This window comes from Anoplopoma fimbria, chromosome 6, assembly GCF_027596085.1.
Source record: "Anoplopoma fimbria isolate UVic2021 breed Golden Eagle Sablefish chromosome 6, Afim_UVic_2022, whole genome shotgun sequence".
In the NCBI taxonomy this organism is placed as follows: Eukaryota; Metazoa; Chordata; class Actinopteri; order Perciformes; family Anoplopomatidae; genus Anoplopoma; species Anoplopoma fimbria.
This window is the reverse complement of record NC_072454.1, coordinates 10,277,888-10,301,466: the sequence shown is the minus strand read 5'-3', so window position 1 is coordinate 10,301,466 and position 23,579 is coordinate 10,277,888. Positions and strand designations below refer to the sequence as shown.

The following is a 23,579-nucleotide window of genomic DNA, read 5'->3' as shown; positions in this document are numbered from 1 at the left end:
GAACCTCGAACATTCTCATGTATTGCCTCCACGCTGCAGTGCTCCTTGCCATGTTTAACTTTGCATCATTTCTAAATATGTTGTACCATAGAGGTGATGATGCTTATTGAGTCCACTAAAACTAAGTTGTTTTGATTCTCTTTGATGGTTATTTGTCTCCCAACATTATATTATGTATTTAATTTAAAGGTACACAATTTTTCCTACTTCATGTGTTGATTCTGTTTTTGTTTTTTTTAAATGAACAGTACTGCAAAAACCAACTTCAGACAGTAATGATTAGGAGCAACAAATATTAGTTCACATGTTGGGTAGGAAGAAAAGTGTAACTGATGAATGATCAGCCACTGAGCAGCAGCAGACGTTTTCCAGGATTTGTATTTGCCATTTTTGGAAAATAGAAATGGTTCCTTTCATTTCAACAGCTTTTCCTTTGCTCTTTATCATGTCTGTTGATCATCTCCTTTCCTCCTCCAGATTCCCTCCTGGTGTGGTGGGTGTCGCCCCCGGCGGGATTCCCGGACCCATGGAGGGGTTGGTGCCCGGGGGAGTGCCCATCGGCCACACCCTCCCCCCCGGTACCCATCCGTCACAGGCCACCTCCCCCAACCAAGCCTCCAAACATGGTGACCACCACATGAGAGAGCACATGACTGAGCCGTAGGACTGCTGATGTATCAGAGCAGGCGGCCAAAACCGACGTAAACACACACTTAAATAAAAAAAAAAAAGTAAACAGAAACCCTACCAACTCAACCATCCAAGTGTACGCTTGACTTCAGCCATCTGAACCTACCAGCAGACTGCCTGCCGGGCCAACGTTTCACACCTTTTCTTTTTGTATGAAACCACTAAGCCCAAGTGAGGACAGCGGATGTTATTACACACATGAGCCGCCTCACTGAGATGAGACTGACCATCAAACCCCATGCGCCGAAGATCTGAAACCTTTCCTCCCACATGTCTGTTTTTGTTCTTCGTTGATTTAAGTGATATTTAGTTTTTATCTTTATTTGGGAGTATATTTTACTGGAGTATCTGGCGCTGTCAATGTCAGTTTTCCTCCTGACTTCTGGGACATGTTGACATTTCCACCTGCAGGATGGAAAATCTGACCCCATTCCTTAGTTTAAAGGAAGAGCTTGAAGGGACAGTGACTTCATAAACAATCTGTCAAGCCTCCATTTTTCCCTCCTCCCTCGTCGATTACACCCATTTCAGCGCAAACATGTCTGTTACTATTTTCTTTTCTTTTTTTTTTTTTTTTTTTTTTTTTTTTTACTTTCCTCTGTTTCTCCTATATTCTGTGTTTCTGTTGCAAGTGAGTATTTGTTTTTCTGTTCTTCAGTGTGTGAAAATGAATGGATTCAAAGTTATGCGTATGTTTAGCAGACAAGAAAAGTCAGCTGATGACAACAGCAGCGTCTGCCATCTCCATCAGAAACCTGGACTCCATCATTGCTCATTTCTACTCGTCGTGGTTGATGGCCCCTGAATGTAGAGACAAGATGCAGAGCAGTAGATGTGGTTTCCAGTTCCAGGAAGATTATTTAGGCTTATGAGGTAAAAATTACACTTTTAAACCAAAAAAAAAAAGGAAAAACAGACTGTAATTTGTGGTTAGATACTGTACATTAAGTGTGTCACATCAATTAAAGATTGCTTTTGTAACCTGTCCAACTCTGCTGAACTTAGGTACCTACAATATTTGGTTATTGTCGTGAACGGTGTCCCAAATATTATCTATTTGCATCCAAAGGACCTACAACACAGTACACTGCAGCACCAGCTAGCAAGTTGGGGAAAAACAAAAACAGTAAATCTTTTACTGACTCAGGAAAAAAATGATTAACCTTCAAATATGTCCAAATCTTAAAAAAAGAGAAAAAACTGGATTATTGCTTTTCATGTCTCCACCTTTTTTTCCATTGTGATATTTTCTTTTTGATATATCAAATGTAAGTTTTTTGATGTTCAAGGTTTTCAGTCCTGTTAGATTTGTACTGCCTTGTTAAATGTTTTCTTATAATCATAATCTCATGTGAACAGCCCCACCCTCTACTCTTTATAGTTTCTTCCGCTTTGTTTTTCTGCTCTAAGGACGGCCAGCCGGGGCCCTCAGAGGCCTCATCCATCCCTTTTAGCCCAATGAAGTTAGCAAGAGACAGCTGCTAGCAGATTGTTTGGTTTTTAGTGTGAGTGTTTGTATTTGTTTCTTGTACAAGGTGAACATATAACATACAGTGCAGCTGAAAACAATAAATAAAACTTACTGTTCTGATTGATGATTGGCTCTGTGGAACATTTGTGGGATATATACATTTTTTTTCTTTTTTTACAGTTATTTGAAAGATGCTTCAAAGTCCTCTAAAAGGGGTTTTCAAAGTCTGACGCCGTCAATGTCAGTTATGTCAAAACAATATTTAATGTGCAACAAACCACAAACACAACAAAGGATTTTGTCACTCGTATTATTCTCTCTGACTTGTATTTGGTAGATAACTATTCTCTTACTTTTGGTAATACCCATCATTTTTGTTAACAGGAAGTGTATTTGGTTAGTCATGCTGAGTTAATTGAGCCCTGTTTTTTTTTTTGTTGCCTATATTTGTTAACAGTTTGGCAAATTTGCATCATTAAAATATGATGGTTAGCTATTAGCAGTTCCTGTTTGCAATGTGACATAAATATACAGACCAACCATCACTGGATAACTTTGATACTGTAGAAATCAAATAAACGTGCTGATTCTGAAATTCTGGAGTTAAAAGATGAGTCTTTTTTCTATTCTGAGCAGATTTATTAACATTTATCCGGATGGACATTGGAGATAATGATATCTTTGGCAAGTGTAAAGACATTTTTTGAAACTACAATAACCAACTTATGGTTGCTTTTAGAAAACCTCGCGTTTGAAACCCCCTGCTCTAAACTGCTCTTGTTATTGCTTTATCAACCTAAAATATGTCAGATATTCTGTTTACAGCATGTTTGTGCTGCCCCGAAGTGTACAGGTCACACTGTGTGGAGGACTAAAGCTGACATTTTAATGATTACATTAATAACTCAATGAATAAACAAATTAATTCATTAAGAAGGAAGTGTTTAAATAATGTGCAGGTTCATTTGAAAATGTCTTTTTATAAAATACTTTACTATGAATTTTTTATGATGCTATTCTATAAAATGTGTAGAACTTTTTTAATATATTTTTGTTATGACTTTTTTTTTTTAAATTTCCAACATGAGATACTGTGACTTTTTAATGACTTTTTTCGACATACTATACAATAACTTGTTCATAATTTTTTTGAACATGCTATGCTAAGTCATTTTTGTAGTAGTATTGTTTGACTTTTGGAAAAAGAAATTGTTGATATGACTTTTTTTCAACATGCATTACTATGACTGATATGACTTTTTCCACATGCTATAGTAGGCCTTTTTTATTATTTTTCGGCATACTATACTATGACATTGTTTGACATGCTATACGTTGACTATTTTTATGTTTTTCAAAATGTTATACTAAGACATTTCATAACTGTTTTCATATACTATGCAGTTTTTAATTTAGGACTTTTTTAACATGCTATATATACTATGACTTTTGAATGACGTTTTTCAACACAGCATACAAAGACATTTTATGATATTTTATAATTTTTTTCAACATGCATTACTATGACTTTGATATGACTTTTTTCAACATGCTATAGTAGGCCTTTTTTATTATTATTTTTCGGCATACTATACTATGACATTGTTTGACATGCTATACGTTGACTATTTTATAACTTTTTTTAACATGTTATACTAAGACATTTCATAACTTTTTTCTAAACTATACTGTTTTTATTTTAATGACTTTTTTCGACATACTATACAATAACTTTTGAATAAAAAAATTGTTGATATGACTTTTTTCAACATGCTATACTATGACTTTGATATGACTTTTTTCAACATGCTATAGAAGGCCTTTTTTATAAAATAAAATGTGGACATACTCTACTAAGACATTGTTTGACATGCTATATATTGACTATTTTTTACTTTTTTTAACGTGATACTGAGACATTTACATTTACAAAGCAGAGGGGGTAGAGGCAAGAGATGTCCACTGTTTTCATATACTATGCAGTTTTTAATTTAGGAATTTTTTAACATGCTATATATATACTATGACTTTTGAATGACGTTTTTCAACACAGCATACAAAGACATTTTATGATATTTTATAATTGTATTCAACATGCTATACTATGACTTTGATATGACTTTTTTCAACATGCCTTTTTTATTCTTTTTTTCGGCATACTATACTATGACATTGTTTGACATGCTATACGTTGACTATTTTTATGTTTATACTATACAATAACTTTTTAAAGACTCCTATCGACACATTATACCATTACTTTTTTTTATGACTTATTTCAACATTTTCTACTAAAACATTTCATAACTTTTTTGATATGCTATACCATGACATTTATTGTTTTTTATGACTTTTTTGAAAAGCTATACTATTCCTTTTTTCTCTATTTTGACATACTATACTTTGGCATTTTATGATATTTTTCAACATAATATACCATGACATTTTCATATATTATTTAAAAGAATATATATTATTTCGACATGCTATGTTGTGACTTTTTTTTTTAAACTTATTTCAACATACTATAGTATGCCTTTTTAATGACATACTATACTTTGGCATTTTATGATATTTTTCGACATACTATACCATGACTTTTTCATGATTTTTCTTAACTTATTTTGACATGCTATACTGTGACTTTTGTTCAACATACTATACTATGACATTTCATGACTTTTTCCGATATACTGTATAATATGACTTTTTGATGACTTTGTTGTCGTGCTATAATAAGACATTTTATGACTTTTTTCGACATATCATAGCATCACTTTTTTACACAAAAAATACAATGAATTTGATGTTATTTATTACTTTATTCGACATGCTATACTATGACTTCTTTACCACTTTATTCAAAATACTATACTATGACATTTTTTTTCCACTTTAATGTTTATATGTTTATATACAGCTTTAAAAGTGCTAAATAGGTAAATATATAAAACAAGTCTTAGCTATATTTATTATACAACTGACCCGTTTGTATCTTTGCCACAAATTTTAAACCGAATAGAGGGTGCTACAAACCTAGACACATGAGTTAAGTTAGAAATGCTTCAAAAACTATGCATAATTGACTTACTGTGTAGGTTTGTCATATTTCAAGACACAAATCTAGTGACATGATGACGGATGTGTTAAAAGTTTCCTTCATCAATAAATCACAGCATAAACTGATACATGAAATCACAGAAGTAACAACTAAGAATATCAGACAGGAAACAGCTTAGTTGGACATTCAAAAAGGCTTTCCTTTATTTATTTTTTTCCTTATTTTGCCTGTTCATTGCGTTACACTCTGTATAGTAAAGTCAGGCCTAAATCCACAAACCATCATAGTCACAACTGCAACTATTGCATAAATACAAAGCAACATATAAGTGATGCTCAAACGTGTATGACTTGAATGAAACACAAAAGAAGTTACAGTACGCAATGGCAAGAAAAAACAAAAAGCAAAACATTCACAGCAAAAAAAGTGACAACTCATGTTTTTTTGTCTTTTTTTCCTGTCAGCTTTGGTTTTATATGTTGCAGTCTCACAACTGTAATCAAAAACATAAAGATTGGTTTACATAAGACAACAAACAGGCGTTACACAGGAGGTGAACTGACATGTACCATGAGGGTGACCTTGACAACAAATGCTATGAGGAAAAGAGCGACAAAGAGGAAATAGGAGACAACAATGAGACAAGTGTGACTTGGGGGTTTATGTCTCAAACTTGCCTGCCCAAAAAAAAAAGCACCATATTTTAGGCATCCAGATGAGGTACTAAATCTTACGCAACAATGCAAGTAAACTTTTCATTGATGGTCATGATTGGTTCTTCCTTCACAGCAACAGTGTTTCTGTGCAACGAGTCTTCATCAAGTTTGAGAGAATAATAAAAATAAAAAAAACACAAAAGGAGAAAAAGAAAAACATACAGAAGAAAGCTCTTATTAGCTCATATAAATTTCCAAACAATAAATATGTAGAATAAGTTCAGAGAAGAAAAAAAACACACGCGCACACACAACTTCTCATTTCAATCAATTCGAAAACAGGTAAACCAAAAGCTCAAACATGAATGCTTGTGTGCTAAAACGTAATGAGTGTAGATTTGACTTGTGAAGGGAAAATCTCCCGTTTCAAGAGCTTCATATATGACCTTAATTCAAGCAATGATACTGTATTTATATAGAAATGTTTTTAATAAATGTGCAGTGCTTAATTATAAGGAAATAAGTCATTTAGTATTACACAATCTCTGGTTTTCTAAAGATAATTATATTTATTGGCTTCGTCCCTGCCCATTCAAAAAACAAAATGAAAAACAAGCCAACTCTTAGAAACATCAAAAAGATCAATTTGGAAGTGTGCTTTTGTCAGTGCCCACACTGAACGGATATAAAGTGTTGATTTGAATCAATGCTGGTATATTTCCTTATACTCTTTTTATTTAAAACAACCACATGCATTTACACCTATGGATAAAGAATCCTTTTTTTCCTTAACATTTGAAAATCAAAACAAATCAAACGGTCATTTGCATGTGTTAACCTTTATTCTCTCCCACAATCTGTGTTTCGCAGCAGTTGAGTTGCTCAGTCTCACTGTTTGTCTTACTTAAGTGTAAGATGTGTTTTAAGTGTCTGTCCGAGCGGCTGCATATCCTAGAAGAGTAGCAGTGTCTCCTGTAAGAGGTGGTGGGTGGGGGTCCGTGGTTCCCTGTCTTCTCCTGAACGCTTTCACAGTTTGTCCGTGTAAGGAAAGGAAAAAAGAAATAATTAAGAAAAACTCCCCTCCCCCCCGCGCTTCAGTTTTGTCACTCGTCATCGTCATCTTCCTCCTCTTCGCCGTCAGACAAGGAGGCACAGGGGCGGATCTGTCGGTAGCCGTCCAGCCACTTCTCCACCATCTGGGTAACGAGCGGGTGGTTGCGGCGGCGGGAGCTTTTCTGAAGAGCCACCAGAACCCCGCCCTCCGTCACGCAGCAGTCCAACCACTCCCGCAGCAGCTTCTCCTGTTGCTCTTCATTACCCATCTGAAGGAGGAGGGGAAACAAATATGGCCATCAGAGGGAGCAATATCACTCGTCTAAATTGAGTAGATCATGTACTCCATTGTCTCTTAAACCATCACTGACACAGAGGATAGAATCCAACTACACAAAGCTGCAAGTTCAACAATTTCATGACCGAAAAAAACCCAAACATCAACCACAAGTCAAATTCTAAAAGGACAAACAAGAATCGTGTAGAAACAGTGGGAGAGGTCCTTACTTCCTGCGCTGAGAGGAAGTGAATGTGAAGCAGCTTCCTCTCGCTGTCGACCAACGGCAGGAACGTGACGGTCACATCATCGTCCGTGTTGAGGTTGGCGCCCGCACCGCGATTGTCGAAGCCATCGTTCTCCATGGCCACCAGTGCAGAGAAGTGGCCCCGCGTGTAGCCCAGAGCAATGGGGCTCTTCCAGCAGAAACTCTGCTCCCACAAAAGGGGCAAGTACACACCTGGATGGAGAAGGAGAGTTTGTTTGTTTTAATAATTCTCTAAGAAATATATTATCTTTATGAAAATCTTCATTTACAAAGCAGAGGGGGTAGAGGCAAGAGATGTCCACTGTGGATTTAAGTTCAATTCATTTTGCGGTATGTGACTATCTTCATATTTTCTGACATTCTATACTATGACATTTTATGACATACTAAAACTATGATTTTTAATGACATTTCTACGACATACTATACTAGATTTTTTTCACCCCAAGGGCAGGCAGAACTCACACAGTTAGTTGTAAGTTTTTAATATTCCCGTCATTTTCCACTCGTCACTTTGGATTTAATTTTATTATTTTTTCAGAAAGAGCTATATATATATCATATGACCTTTTAAATACACCTATTAATGTACACCTTTTTTGAAGAGACAATAATTTGATATTTATTTTGGTTAAATTATTATATTAATAGAAGAATATTCTCCAGATCAATCAAAAATTAGTCATGGGATTGTTGGATTCATTGATTTTTTTTAATTTTTTATATGAAATCTAAGTATAAAGAAGCAGAAAATGGAAATATTCAAGTAAAGTAGAAGTATCCCACTGAAGTACAGTAAATGTATTTAGTTACATTCCACCACTTGAACATTGTCAATGCTAACTAAATAATGACGTTTGGTAATGCGCAAAACAAAGCAGAAAACATCTGCTCATATTTCATATTTCTCCAGTTCCATGATAATTGAGAAGCCTATTCTTCTCTTCCAGTTACCGCTGTGTTTTTACTGGGTTCCCTTGGTTACCATTTTAACTGAGCTCTCCTCCCTTCTCTAGAGGTACCCATATGCCTCTGTGTGTTTCACATTGGCTCCTGGCAGCAGTAAATCACGGATCCATCAGGCAGAGTTGGCCCTTACAGAGCACTTTCATCATCCCCTGTGCAGCATCACTCAGCAGACAAACCGAAACCAGTCTGTTTAACTGCTAGCCATAAACATAGACCAGTCTCTCCAGGCTCACAGGAGTGTTTTTGATGGTTTACACATGTTCACATCTATCTAGATGTATGCGTGTGAGGAACTTAACCCCATAACATCTACGTGTGCTCCTATGCAGTGGTGGACAATTTGTAACTTAGTACATTTAGTCAAGTACTGCACTTAAGCACAAATTGAAGGTACTTGTAATTGTATGCAACTTCTTCTCCACTACAACAGGACATATTGTCCACTACATTTGTCTGACAGTTATAGTTATTACTTAATTTTTCAGGTCACAATTTTTGTTCACACAATTCTTAATGTGTGTTTCTTAATGGGTCGAAAAATATTCCTACTTCTTAAGTTAATAAGTTATCCAAAAACTGCCTTGGATTGGAAAATGCATCGTCCCAAATTTAAAAAGAGGGTCCATTTCTGAGCGCATGAAAAGCTGACTTTTAGAGATACGTGGTTCTCACAGGACAGTGACGCTACTAACATGATGAATTATTATTTGCTCTAGATTAAACTACCCAACATAATATAAAGTCAGCACAACTATTAACATCTATAACGGTCAATTCATATTAATAATAATAATAATAATAATAATAATATATTTAAATATATATGGAATAGTAACAAACTGACAGGAATAATTAGTTAGAATTTTATACTAACATACATTTTGCTAATGATACTTACACACTAATACTTGAGTAACGTTTTGAATGCAGGACTTTTACTTGTTGTGGAGTATTTTCACAGTTTTTCAAGTGATTTCTAGTCCCACAGTACCAAAACAACCCTTCACTGAAAGACACTAGACTGATACATGTTGTAAATAGCAGTTACTAACAGTCCAGAGGGGCAGTTGTTTCAGCTATGTCAGCTATGCAGACGCATGTAGGCTGGAGCCATTTCACAAAAGGAAGTCTCGTCCTCATACTGCTATAATGATATTTAACAAAAACATCTTTAGTCTGAACAGTCCAATAACCCCTCACCTTGAAAACGGGTGTACCCAAGCGTTTCCCCACGGAAACTTTTGTAATACTTCACTCCATAGACGATAATAGGCCTACGAAGAATGTGTGCAAGAACGAAAATGTGGGTCTGCTCCAAGCTGGATCCTGGCTGCAACACAAAAGGAGAAAAAAAAAATAGTAAGAACGCTGGGGCTCTGTGAAACTACCAAGCAAGGACTTTTAAATATGCTGTACATTCCAGAGAGGATGCACTTTCAGAGGGCTTTACAGATTAAATATACTGCGCTAAGAGCAGTAAAGCATCTTGCATAATTCAAACATCATAAGTATGTCATATTTTAAGCACATCAAGCTCCTGTCCATCATGTTAATGTACCTGACTGGCCAGGGAAAGGATAAAAGCCCAGTCTTCCTGCCACTGTTCCTCCCGAAGGGAAAAGTGCAGGCCGAAGCTCTGGGAATACCACGACTCCCACTCCTTCCAGCGCGTGTAGAACCTGAAGACACACACAAATACTGTTTTGTCTGTTGACATTAAATGACCTCTCTGTGCAGAAAGGCGTGTGACTGCTATTCCTCTCTGTTGTGGTTTAGGTTGGATGGCAATTACTCATTATATCTAAATAGTCATTTTCTCACAGAAAAACCCACCGTTTTCTTAGAAATAGACGTGAGTCACACTGGGGCTTTTGTGTTAAAGTAGAATCAGTATTGCCTTTCAATTGTACCAGTGCTTCCAATGTTACGCTCAAGTAAGACTTTTATTTAGTTTACCAAAATATGTGTGACTGGTTTAAATCCCTAATTAGAGCCTCTCATTTCTAGATCAAAGTTTAAGATCTCTGCACGACACGTCAATCCAGACTCGATTGCTGGTATGTGTCCCAACCTCTGAACAACATGTCCCAATTTCAAACAGAGTAGTGCAATGTCAAAGGACAACTAAATGGAACTTGAGACCGTTGAATGTAAATATAAGTATTCAGCTGTTTCGGGGTCCTTGAGCAGACACTTAATCTCAACCTGCTCCCTTTTTGTTAACATTACTGTGGAAAGCAGTCGGCTAAATGTTTAAAGTATAAAGATAAACATGAATGAGATATGGATGTTTTGCTAATGCTGCAATGGTCAAGAACTTAAAGTATAAAAAAAAAAAAAAAAAAAAAAAAAAAACATATCCGGCCTGCAGTATGAATATAAAAAATGAAGAATATTCACCTTGTTTTCCCAAATTAAAAGGAGTCATCTTGTTATAAATCTTCTCCTAAAAAAGCAGCATGTGAGCAGCAACTCACCACCACAGCTGGTGTCAGTACCTCTCTACTACTGGTGTGTAGTGCATAATGTCATGTAGTCTGCTCAACACAGTACAAACATGCCTGAGGCTGGCTGCAAAGCAGCATGCCCGTACTTCCCTTTCAAATGGACACTAACAAACTGCAATCTGCACTCGTAATCCGCGCTCTGCAGGACTCACCAGTGAGAACAGTCGTGCAGGCTGTCGTGGAGGGTCTTGCGGAGCACTGAGTCCTTGTCGTAGATGCCCCACGTAGCCTGCAGCACGGAGTCGAGGAGACAGTCCCCGGCCGTGCGGTTCCACAGGGCGTACAATCGACTGTCCAACCTGGTCCCGAGCTCCAGGGACCAGTTGATGATGGGCGACTCCTCTTCAAGTTCTGAACAAGAGGGGAAGAGAAGCTCAGTGCTGTATGTCTTTGCAAAGCCGCAGTGGTACTAACTATTTGACCTTAAAAAAGGAACAAATTGAAGTGTGTGAAGGTCGTATTGAGGCCTTTGATGGCATTTAAAATTACTTTTTGGGAGCAATTTTATGATAACTCAAGATTGTCAAAATGGATTTGACAAAGAGGGACAAGGGACCTCCGATAATAAACATGTGACATGGAAAAGAAGCTTCCAACAGGGGGTTCAGCGAGTCTGGTTTGAACCTAAACTCAGAGCTTTGAAGAGTCATAAGGTCTTGAGCGATGGGGTGGAGGAGCTTATGCGTTGTGAGCATATGGCTGAAAAGAACATGACAGAGAAGAGAGAGAAAAGGAGTCCCTGCCAAAGATATTTCAGCTCAACATCAAGCTCCAAAACGACAAGGATTTGTAAACGCAGCAGCAGCTGAAAGTCTCTGAGAGGGAGAAAATCCTCAGCCGAGAAATACAGGACCTTCGAGAGCCATTTATTATTAAAAAAAAAAAGAAAAAAAGTGTGATGAGGACAGTAAACTCCAAGCCTGGGAAAGAAGAAGAGGGAACTGCCTTCAAGAGTTAGAAGGTGTGAAACTGTGCTACGAAGAAAAAGGCTTGACATTTCACAATATAATTGAGAAATCAAAAAAGGTACAAAAAGCACATAGAGAGGCCATTAAGGAAGAGCAATTCAAAAAAAAAAAACGGTAAAACGGTTATAAAAGTTATAAAAGGGCAGCAGGGTGGTCATTGGTTGGAAGTGCTGCCTCACAGCAAGGGGAGTCGTAGTTTTTTAATCAACCATCTGCCATGTGCTTGCATGGGTTTTCTCTGGGTGCTCCAGTTACCTCCTTGACCCTCATTTTCCAATACAAATATTAGCATTTTAATTTCAATTGTTATGTTTTTTCTTATCAAGAATAAACTGGGGTTCTTTTGGGGAATTATTAAAAAAAAGTCACGCGCATGTTGCTTTGCCTTGTGAAGCTCAATCTCTGTAGTCTGCATTTATGCTTGCAGCTGAACAGACAAAACACTGTCCGATATTTTTGAAACAAAACAGCATGTTGTTTTTCGAACTTTAGTGGAAGGTTTCATGCTTTGAAGCTGAAATTGAGTGAACACGGACAGTAATCTGATATCTACCAAGAAGAAACTAAAATTCTTAGGGACTGAAACCTTTTACCATTGGTTTTACCTGTGCTGCTATTTTTTACATGTATTTACATTAAATTACAAGATTAAGATTTTTTTAAAGGGGGGTTGGAGCATTTTGATTCGGGGTGCAGTGAGACAAATGGCTTTTCTTACCCTGACCATGTATGTGAAATTTACAAATTAACTTGAGTAATTTACTTCTTAAGTTATGGAGTTTTTAACAACAACACCATAAATAGCTTTATATGGTTTTGACAAAATATTTAATTGTTCTGGACACAACTACAAAAAGCTTCTAGGAGTGATCTGTCTTGCATTATTCTAAATTGCTACCATGATACTTTCCCTGTCCTGGATTTTTGTCTTGCCAAAGCACACAGAGCACCTTGAAAGGTTTCCATGGCATGGTGGTTCTTTTTATTTATTTTTTACACAGCGTTAACTGACTTTGTCTTAATCCCCAAACCTGAAAAAGAAGACATGGATTTCTGTTCATTTGATGTTTCATGTTTCTGCCAAAACTAGCAGACACTAGCAAACACACCAAGAAAGGATCTTGAAATAAGGTGAAGGGTCGCTGTCTCGCTTTGTAATTATGCTGTAGTGCCAATTTGACACATCGGACTAATTAAACAGGACACACGAATAAGCAGGAAACTGAAGAGATCAAGTTTTGCAGAAAAGCAATGCCTTTTAAATGTGTTTATGTGCGTGTGTGTGTGTATATATATGTGTGTTTTTGTGTGTGTGTATGTGTGTTTTTGTGTGTGTGTATGAGCTGAGTGGTGTAAACATCACTCGATGGGGAAATCCCTAAAAACTTAATAAGGCTGATTAAGGCAGACAGAATTGGTACACACAATAAAGACCGGCTGCCTGGCAGAGTGACAAGCAGGCAGGTAAATCGCTGTGTTGGCAAGAGGGAAAATAGAAGTAATACAACACTGTCAGTATTCGGCAGCCTTCCCATTATAGTAGACTGTTTTTGAGGTCGCTCCTTCACTTTGTCAAGCCAGACCATCGTTTCCATCTTGGATCTGGTTTCTCTCTCAAAGTGGATCCGTATGCAAGCGCAGCACGTGATAGGTGTTACTGCAACACTTAGTCATGAAGTTGACAGAGTAAATATTTCACCTTTCTGTACGTCTCGGTCCAGCACCTCATCAAACAGTTTCTCCTGAACGGCTGGGGGCAAGTCCTCAATGTCTGACACAAGAAAACAAAAAGAAGATAACTGAATGATAAAAATCAAAAGAGGGCATTATTACAGGTGCAGGGAAAGGTGAAAGTTAAAAGAACAGTTTGTTTGTCACAAATGTAATATAATATTGAAAACTATGTTTTCATTCGAGTATAGTCACCTGAAAAAAAAGAATCCTTGTGTATTCAATACTTAGAAGAGCTACATAGTGAGCGGGTTATCTTCATAGGCTCTGCCATGTTGCACTTCTATGATTTTGCAGTAACCAAGAACGGACAAAACAAACAATGGCTCTATAGAGAGCCTATGGCATTCTTATGACACCTTTAGGCCGTTCTAGTTCTCCAACACGCTTGCAGAGGGATGGGTGAGCGGAGAAATTCAGTTGGATGCAATCTACAACCTCACGCTAGATGCAGCTAAACCCTACAAACTGCTCCTTTAAGTCTTAGTTTTCTTCATGTTTTATCTGACGAATGTTTTAATCTCTTCTTAAACTAACACCTAATAAAAATGACTGAAAATGCCAAATCAAATTTTTTCAAGCCACCATGTTTTGTTCTTTTCACAATGCCAACTGGCTATTGCTGCATGCTCTGAGCTCTTGTCAACACAGTAGCTCATTCTTCGGTTCCACAAAGTCACTGCATTCATTTCTTTTAGCTGAAGAGAACGGCTCTCTGTAGTGGCCACAAGCCAAGGCCTGCATTGCCCTGAACACTCAACATAACAAACATCCTTAGCTTAGTTACAAGCAACAGACTGGACCATAAATAGCTGTTCCACACACTGAAATTCAACGGAAATAGCACTGAATAAATAACATTTTACAGAGAGTCATTGGAAAAAAATGCTAAATATAGCTTTGTCATGAACGAGAGACATGCAGTGTTGGTGGGCTGAGATACTCAGTATGCAGGAACAATACTCAAACAGTGAGCCAGAGATTGCCCCTTCGTCTTCACCATTTTGAAACAGACAACTGTAGCATTATGTCCCCTAAGCGTCTGAACAAAAAGCAATTTCATACGCCACAAGTAAACAAAACAAGCATTCTATCACACAATTGGCAAGCGGGAGGGGGATGGCTAGACCGGGTTTCTTCAGCTACAGGGGTTTTAAGTTACCCTTATACAAAGCACATAAGGTACACTTTGACAGCTTCTGGAATTCATGTTATAACATTCATGTCAACCGTGTTCAGACATTATTTAAATATATTTGTTAGTGATGCTGACCTGCAGGCAGGGTGAAGGTCACCAAGTCAGTGAGGAAATAGCAGGTGAAGTCTCCCTTGCGCTGGTGAAGTGAGGCTGCCACCTCACGACGGATCTGCTCCGTGAGCTCCGGACACACCATGGCTGGAATACACTTGGCTGCCTGTTGGGACACCTACAGAGCAAGGAGGATAAAAGGGAAGGAAGTATAATCTAAATGTAAAGCAGTATGTGACCAAGGCTGATAATTGAGCAAGAAAAATTTCGAATAATTGCGGAAGGTCGTATTTTACAAGAAAGGCTAATTAGGAGGGAAAGACGCAGAATTATGACAGGACAATTACATTACAGTCATTTAGCAGACGCTTTTATCCAAAGCGACTTACAGGAAGTGTATTCAACATAGGTATTCAAGAGAACTACTAGTCACTAGAAGTCATAAGTGCATCTCCTTTCTTAAACAAGCATCTTAAAGCATAAGCCAGAGCAAAAGTACAGTGCAGAGGCAGATTACTACGAAAACAATAATTGCAACAGACTAATACGAATATAATAAGTGCTACAAACTACTACGAATAGGATAAGTGCAGTAAACAAATACGAATTCAATAAGTGCAGCGAACTGATACGAATACAGTAAGTGCAACAACTAATACGAATGCAATAAATGCTACGAGGAAGACACAATGAGTTTGAAACAATCTCAGATGTCCTGCAGTTCCAGCATAGTGTACTCAGTTATCTGATCTAAATTTAACTTCACTAATCCAATCTAAATTGCCTCTAGGACAAGACGAGAATAAGATATGCATCTGTTTTCAAGCAGATGTCAGCTTTGAAGCATGTTTGGGGCATGAGCCAGTGGTTAGTCACTGACCCCTCAGAAAAGAAACAGGGACAGTGAGTGAGTGTGGGAGGGGAGGTGTGTATACAGATAATCTGGGATCACAGTGCTGACGGCAAACAAGCTGCAATCGACCACAGCACACGCACACTGCCGAAACACACACACACACACACACACACACACACGCGCACACACAATAGCTCGGTGAGTTTTCTTGTTACATAGACTAACCAGGCGACCCATATTTTTAACAGAATACTTATTCATTATTAAAACATAAAATGTATGAACAGGAAAAGCTATCGCACATGAACAGAGAGAGAGAGTGTGTGTGGGTGAATTCCAGTCCCTATCCTCTCTACAGACCCTTTGCCCTTGTGTTTCCTCCTGGCTGATCTCATTGGCTGTTGAGATTAAGAGGCATCCTCACTGACCCAGAAACAAGCACCACTGAAATCATACCCATAATTCAAGGGTGTAATTTCTACCATAGTCCCCTAAATTATTTTACAATCAATTTTTTTCTTCTTCTGGAAATAGTTCAAAATGATTCTGCTTCATCTTTTAAATAAACATATTTGAGTGATGTAACATGGCTTATGATTGAGAAAAGACAAAAAAAAAAATTGTATTTGTTCCACAGAATGTTCCACATTGATCTACTAAGATGCAAACCTTTCCATGAGCCAATACCTGCTGCAGGTGATTCCTGAAAGACTAACATTCATATTGGTTGTTTTCTACTGACCTCTGTGAGTAACACAGCCAGCATGTCCTGTCTCTGGAAGCGGATGGCTAGGTGAACCAGCGTGAAGCCGTCATCAAATGCCGAGGACCGATTTAATAGACGCACCTCGTCTGATGTTAGCTGACGTGCGATGTCACCTCCCGATGACTTGTAGGCCACCACGGCGGCCAGGTCACCTTCCACAACACCTTTCAAAACAAAGAGGGAGGAAAAAGGTCACGTTAATAACACTTTTTTTTAATTTAAAAACAGAAACTATTTGCCATAGTAGAACCAATTATGAAATGTGCAGTTTGCACAAAAACAATATTTTGCATTTAATTAGAAGTCAACACTAGTGCACATTTTTAAGTGTGCTACTTTGTATGAAGGCTTTCAAATACAGGAATTTTATTAACTTTTATTAAATATTTTTTATTTTTAATTAACTTTTGATTGAACCATGCATCTTAAATGATTGTACATAGAACATGTTGATCACTGTGGTTAAAAATCACATCGTGACGGCACAACTGATGTAAAAAAGGAGTTATGTTAAGAACAACCTTGTGCAGAGGACATTCTGTGCTCAACCATAAAGTATAAAATATTAGAGATCTGATCATGCTTTATCTCTGTGGCAGCTGTAACAGCTTCGAGACCTCACTGACTTTGAAGTCAAGGGGAAAAGACAATGGGGGGGGGGCCACATTGTAATCTGTCAGTTATTTTTTCCCCTTAATCCGCAGGTTTAGATCTCATCGTGAGGGTTGAAGGATGCGTTTGATTCGACAGATGCAGGTGTTTGTTTTTCTTTACTTTTTTGACTCAAAGTGCAAATACTACTGTCTGACAGAAGCTATTTATGTCAACCATCAGCACACAATCTATTCAGCAAGACTGTGTGCACAGAAAACCTACTAAAGTCTGCAGTATTTTGCTTTGAAGTTATTATGTTAAGTAAATTATTAGAGTGAACGTCCTCTTAAAAACACATCGACTACCTGGATGTTAAACTGTGAATAAAAAACTAAATCTGATGTTCTGACCATGGCCTTTGTTGATCTATTCTGTGTTTTAATGTAATAGCAAACACTGATAAAAGTTGGTGGTTGTGTGATCACCTCAACACAAGAATAGTTCAGAAGGTTTCACCACCAAAGCCAGCATTCATTACCGTCATCAAACCAGCAACACAGGGTTATTGTGACAGCATAAGATGAAATAAAACCGCAAACTGTACATTTATCTCAATGCTACGCAACATTTTTCTTTCTATTTCCAGTATAATACAGTAAACCCCTGTGTGGTATTCTGTCGTACATTTGACAGCGTTAAACACTGTTGAGCTTTTGTTCTTGCGTCCAAAGGACCACACACAACGCTCAGCTGCATAATCTGTGTATGAGTGAGCCCGAGAGCGAGAGAGAGACATGGAGTGGGTGGAAGGACTCGCTGTGCCATGTGGATCTGGCTAGTGCTCCGAGACGAGGAGAGAAACTACACAATAGCAGCACAGTGTGATGGAGAGGGATCACAACCACTTTCCACAAAACACTCCATTAGTGTGGGTGTGCCTGTGGCCGTGCCGTCAGAATTGTACCCACAGATCTTTTAGAGAACACAAAAGGTGCAAACACGCAAACAGAAGTACACTTAAAGACAGAGAAGAAAAGGGGGTGGATCAGGCTAAGTGAGGCTGGACTTTTATCCTCCAAACAGAACATGTTCTTTACTTTCAGTAACGTGGATAGTGGTTGCCTCTATCATAGTAAATTCAACAACAAACATTATTTACCTGTTAAACCAGCAATGTCGGGTTTTCTCTCATAGTTAACACATTGTTGGTAAATAAAGTGAATAAGGCTTATAGTTTTGGGGATGTTTTTTGGTATTCTTTGCAGCCCCATGTGCTTTTTCTGGCAGTAACCTAAAAAAGTTTGTCAAACTAAGCATGTCCACCACAGGATTTAAAATAAGCCAACAGAAACAAGGTTAACCACAGTGATTACAACATGGATCATAACTAAATCTCATTTTCTGCCTTTCTATTTTCCCCAGGCTGCAAAAGGAGAGCTTTTAACCAATACATTTGACCTGTACTTTCTTAAAGACCATCATAAATGGCCCCTTCTTCCCTTCCTAACCCCCCCCACTTCTGGCAGCATTGCTGGGACCACATCCATCTTTGAACTCAGCCTTTATTTGATAGCATCTTACATGGTCGAGATGATATCACAGAGAAAAAACTAATCTGTCCACAGACAGCCAGACACACAGAAGTATAACCACCTGCCAAAAGCTCAATACCGCCTCTTTGGCAGTTCCCTCTTCAATAGGAATCAATACAAGCATCGCTGGTAATAATACGTGACTGAGTTGAGATTATTTCACCACTTTCCAAGAAAAAATGTTAACTTTCTATTGTTGCATTGATTGTACCCAATTTGTGTATTGCTTTGGACAAAAGCAATAACTGTAACAATAACGGACAACAGTTGAAAAATGCCTTTTGACTTACACAGGCACATTTGCAGAGATGTAAATCAATGTGCATCCTCCCCCCACCCAGCACGCCATTGGCAGCACCGTTTTAGAAATTAAGGGCTGAGGGCTGAATCTGACACATTACTAGTTGTGAGGATGGATGTGATGTGCAGCGAGCCCACACATCTCAATCCCTTGTTGATATAGAGCTTTGAAAGCAAATAGCTTCAGGGATTTACATATTTACAGGAACAGAAATCAATTAAATGAAAAATAATTTTAGTCCTTTGACATTGTACAGCAAGTACATGCAGAAGTATCATCAATAGCATTCTTTTTAAATCAAAGTTCTTTGGTATGGTGCGTGCTGGCTCGCTGACTTCTCCTTCTGAGGGACCTAAATGACCCAGAGCCATTAATAATGCTATTTGTTACATACATGCTATTCTTGCACGGTGAGTAACACCACATGAGTTTATGGAGTTGATCTAGGGTAATCCACACTATAGGGGCAAGGGTGGTTGCGGTTGCCAAAGACTTATGTATTCTTGACTCCTGTTGCACGGGTCGTGCTATTTTTAGTGAAGGGAACTAGAGAATGCATCAGAACTTTGAGGGCACTGTTTACATGTACACTGATGCCCATACGTCAATGAAAGGGAAACCGCCCTAGCAACAGAGGACAGACACACTTGCATCTCCTCAACACCAGTGGGTTTTGCACACACATCTGTGCCCTCTGAGACTGCAGCTGGGTCACATCTCACTCACTCACTCACTCACTATATTGTGATCCTTAAAACTAGGCAGTCTGCTATATTGTGAGCATTGAATTGGGATATCAAATACTTGTTAAACAAACAATATGCACGTCTACTTGTGCTATGAGAAATTGTAAAGGCGAAATGAATAATTGAGGAAACAATAAGCAGATATCAATGATGAAAAGAATTGTCTGTAGCAGACCTAGTTTTTTCCAAATTACAAATTACATGTACTGAATTTGCTGGGAAATAGGGATTTCTGATATGGCTTCGATTTATTTTTCCTTCAACGGACAATAGAGACATTTCTGATCAGATAAGGAAAGCTCATACTTGAATATGCTCATAGAACTCAAACCCGCTCGCTCACATCAGACACAAGCTACACAGATATGAGGGAATCCACCCTGTCACATGCAGTAATAGACCCAGTGCAGACCAGAAGCAAACTAACTTCAGTGATGTGTCTCTGACATTCACACCCCATTATCTCTTTGCTTCAAGCAATGCAGCAGCATGAAAAACCAGACAACTGTTAATCACTGCAGCTGCTTCGTTCGGATATCAAGTACATGTGAGGCTGTCAAATTTGTACCGTCAGTGTGACACCAAAGAATTGTATGTCAAAGATACTTTAAAGGAAAAAGGGCCCGGGGGTTGAGTGGGTTTGCAGAGCAAACTCTACGTAGCCGTGGCGAAGACAGGGGAAAGAGTGAGATAGCGGTGCGAGCGTGGAGGAACAAAAACATCACTAGTTGTTCTTAAAATGTTCATCCTCCCTCCCACTCCACACTCACCAGTGGACAGCGTGGGTGGCCGGACGCCGCTTGTGTAGGTTTTACACCAGCTGAATGCAGGGGATTTCTGAGCATTTACATTGTAGAAGCGTCAGGAGGACGCATATCACGATCTCATTGATTTGTCCATAGTATTTTAACCAAACACCTTGCAGATGGTAAATCAATATCAGGCAGTCACACAAATTCCCATTTCACCAATTTCTCTGTTTGCCTGCCTTACATCATTCGGTTGACTCATCTCATAACTTATCAAAAACACAAGGAGAACAAGCTAAAAGTGCAATATAATAGAATAAATCATATTCCGGAAACTCACCAACACAGGCATTGAGGAACAGCCAATCAGTTCTTCTCATCCTGTTCTTAATCTGCTTCAGTTTTTTAAAGTCCACCTCCAACTCTTCTTTGCTCCCAATCCCAGCCCCTGATGCCAGTTCAATCCTCTGAAAGTCCATGTTTACCTCTGACTCCCGTTTGGAGGTCGGGGGTGACCTCCTTTGGCTGCTGCTACAACCCACCACCCCGCTTACCACGCTCCCTACTCCCTGCCCAACCACATGCCCAACAATTCCTCTCCTGTTGTCCCTGTCCTGCTCGTTAAGTTTTGAAGAAGGCTGTTGGCTCTCAGGCTCTGATGCCAGCTCGATGGATTCAGCTAGCAGACTATTTGGCCTAGGGTGGTCACACACCACACACTTGAGTGCCTTGGCCCAGTTCTCGTAAGTGCAGGCAGTGCATGTCCAGCGCTTTACGTGAGTGTTGAGCCTGTTACGGTCATTATATTCCTCACAGGGGTCTGTAGTGGTGGCCAGGGGAGCAGGGCGGCATCCAGAGCCTGAGGTCTGGGGTGATTCTGTGGGGCTGCGTGGGTGCTGGGTATGGTGTCCTTGATGGGTTGCGTGTTTCCCATGCTGTTGAGCTTGTTGCCTCTGACAAAGGCACTGGGTGCAACGGATTGCCCGAGGCCAGTTCAAGTAGGTGCACATTTGGCACGACCACTTGCTACTAGTCTCTGGTACATCAGCAATGCGAACACGGGGTCGGGCACTGGAGTCCGGACAAATAAGTAAGCTGGAGCCCCCCTGGGTCGGGCTGTTGCTGAGGCCAGCAGGGTCCCACTGGTGCAGACTGGCATCCAGAGCAGGGCTGCTCTTGAAGGGCTCCTCAGTGATGATGGCACCCCCGCTGGGCCTCTGAGCACGGCACATGGTGCACTTGATGGCTGACGGCCAGTTCTCGTATGTGCAGTATTCACAAGCCCACTTGGCAACCAGCTCGGTCATCGTCGCACCGCCGCTGAAGGAGGCTTCCTGCCGTTCAGAGGGGTCCTCAGCTCGGCAGATCCACTTTTAAGGAGATCACACAGCAAGCAAGTACACTAGGGTATAAAGAAGAAGAAGAAGAAGAAGAAGAAGAAGAAGAAGAAGAAGAAGAAGAAGAAGAAAAAAAAAACACAGTTAGCAAAAACAATCCAATGGTATGCAAAATAAACATATTAAACTAGAATGCACAATTTAAAAATATATATATTACATTACATTACAGTCATTTAGCAGACGCTTTTATCCAAAGCGACTTACAATCAGTAGTATATTGCATATCATTCACCCATTCACACACTGATGACAGGACTACCATGCAAGGTGCCACCATCAGACTCTAACTAACATCCATGCAACATCTATATATATATATATATATATATATCTTATAACTCAAAGACAAATACAAATAATAAATTGTATCAACAATACATTAAGATACATGTTCCTGCACTCAAACAGGCTAAATATGGTGCTCAACTTTCAGAAGTAAATCTCTCCAATAATGCACATACACAAAACCTAAACAAAGCATGCTTTATTACTGTTACCTGTGCCCCTGAGCAGTTGGGACATTTACTGACAAACAACTTGCAAAAATCTACAGTTGTTTGCTTTTGACCTAACACTAACTTGAAGCATGCAGCCTGGGGGTGCAACACTGACTCCCAGACACTGGCTTTAAAACACACAAACACACACACACACATACAGTAAGTTATACACACACCAGGCTCATGTGCCCTACAACCGAGCTGGGTAACAAGAGACAAGGACATATGAAACCAGACACCCGAGCAGGGAGGCGCATGACTGGTTAAAGAGTTCTCCTCCAATGCCCATCACCTCCACATTAAAGTGAATGATCCCAAGGTGTGACATTCTTTATGGGACCCAACGCTGATCAGATAAAGTTGCTTGTACTGTGCACCACGCCTCTTAAGTTTACCAACACCTTCAACGCATTTGCATGTTGTGACGAGCACGGAAACCTTGTTTAAAGGCAAACCAAGCCAACATGGTTTTTTGCGTTTCGTGCTTACAACCCATGCATTCTGTCTGCAGTGCATACAGTTTAAAAGCATGTGTGCATTTGCAGCCAACTTTTTTTCTCTCTACTATCACACAAACTAGCTCCTCGTGCTAAATGGAGTGTAAACAGGAGCCAGGGTGCGTTTGTTTTTTGTCCTTACATGACAACCTACCTAAAGGCTGTGTTGGACATTACGGGATTATGTTCTGCCTGCAACCGTGTGAGAGGCCCCGGATCAACTCCCCCCCTCCCCTTACCTTCCCTTACCTTTGCTGTGTTTACACTCCTCAGTTCTCCTCTGCAGCCAAAACAAATGGAGCTTCTCCGAGCTCGAGATCCCCCCACGCGCCCCCTCCTCCCCCAAAAAAGCACCAGAGAAACCCTCTCCAATCCGAACTCCTCTCACTTGGCCGACATTAACCGCATATTTACTTCTTCGGGGCGCCTTTTGTCGGCAGTCGAAGGTCCATACATTCCGCGGACCCCCTAGTTCTCCCGTCTCTCTCCCCTCTCCCCCCACCCCCCTTGACGCGTCTGTTTTGACGCTTTAAATCATTTTCATCCTTTTTTTTTCTGTTGTTGTTGTTGTTGTTGTTGTTGTTGTTGCTCCGATTCCCAAAACATCCAAGCCGACCTGCTTTAATGGCGGCACAGGGGAAGGGAACACACACACACACACACACATAAAAAATACAC

General features: G+C 39.3%; 2 protein-coding genes across 6 annotated transcripts in view; one reads left to right on the top strand and one right to left on the bottom strand.

The window, feature by feature from the left end:
* ctbp2a (C-terminal binding protein 2a) overlaps window positions 1–2,735 on the top strand; it is a 62,612-nt gene extending 59,877 nt beyond the window's left edge. For all 3 annotated transcript variants that reach the window (XM_054599803.1, XM_054599804.1, XM_054599802.1), the window contains one exon: window positions 478–2,735. In XM_054599803.1, the coding sequence (XP_054455778.1) occupies window positions 478–664 (187 nt within the window). In that variant the 3' untranslated portion in view covers window positions 665–2,735. The remainder of the gene's footprint in view (window positions 1–477) is intronic.
* A 2,670-nt stretch (window positions 2,736–5,405) lies between these two features.
* zranb1b (zinc finger, RAN-binding domain containing 1b) lies at window positions 5,406–23,348 on the bottom strand. 3 transcript variants are annotated; one of them, XM_054600013.1, is made up of 10 exons: window positions 23,316–23,348; window positions 20,845–21,906; window positions 16,499–16,686; window positions 14,925–15,078; window positions 13,620–13,691; window positions 11,105–11,303; window positions 10,004–10,124; window positions 9,646–9,775; window positions 7,439–7,668; window positions 5,406–7,200 (listed from the first exon to the last, which is right to left on the bottom strand). In XM_054600013.1, exons 2-10 carry the CDS (start codon window positions 21,809–21,811, stop codon window positions 6,982–6,984), a joined length of 2,280 nt encoding a protein of 759 aa, XP_054455988.1. In that variant the 5' UTR covers window positions 21,812–21,906; window positions 23,316–23,348; the 3' UTR covers window positions 5,406–6,981. The 3 variants fall into 3 exon arrangements, with proteins under 3 accessions (XP_054455988.1, XP_054455986.1, XP_054455987.1); XM_054600011.1 differs by lacking the exon at window positions 23,316–23,348 and adding an exon at window positions 23,151–23,271; XM_054600012.1 differs by lacking the exon at window positions 23,316–23,348 and adding an exon at window positions 22,581–22,627.
* Window positions 23,349–23,579: the final 231 nt, after the last annotated feature.

Coding starts and splice junctions, on each gene's coding strand:
- zranb1b (XM_054600013.1), bottom strand. CDS start 21,811: ATGACCGAGCTGGTTGCCAAGTGGGCTTGTGAATACTGCACATACGAG. Junction 9,776..10,003: donor TCCTTTCCCTGGCCAGTCAG/GTACATTAACAT, acceptor TTTGTGTTGCAG/CCAGGATCCAGCTTGGAGCA. Junction 7,201..7,438: donor ACTTCCTCTCAGCGCAGGAA/GTAAGGACCTCT, acceptor CTCCTCCTTCAG/ATGGGTAATGAAGAGCAACA.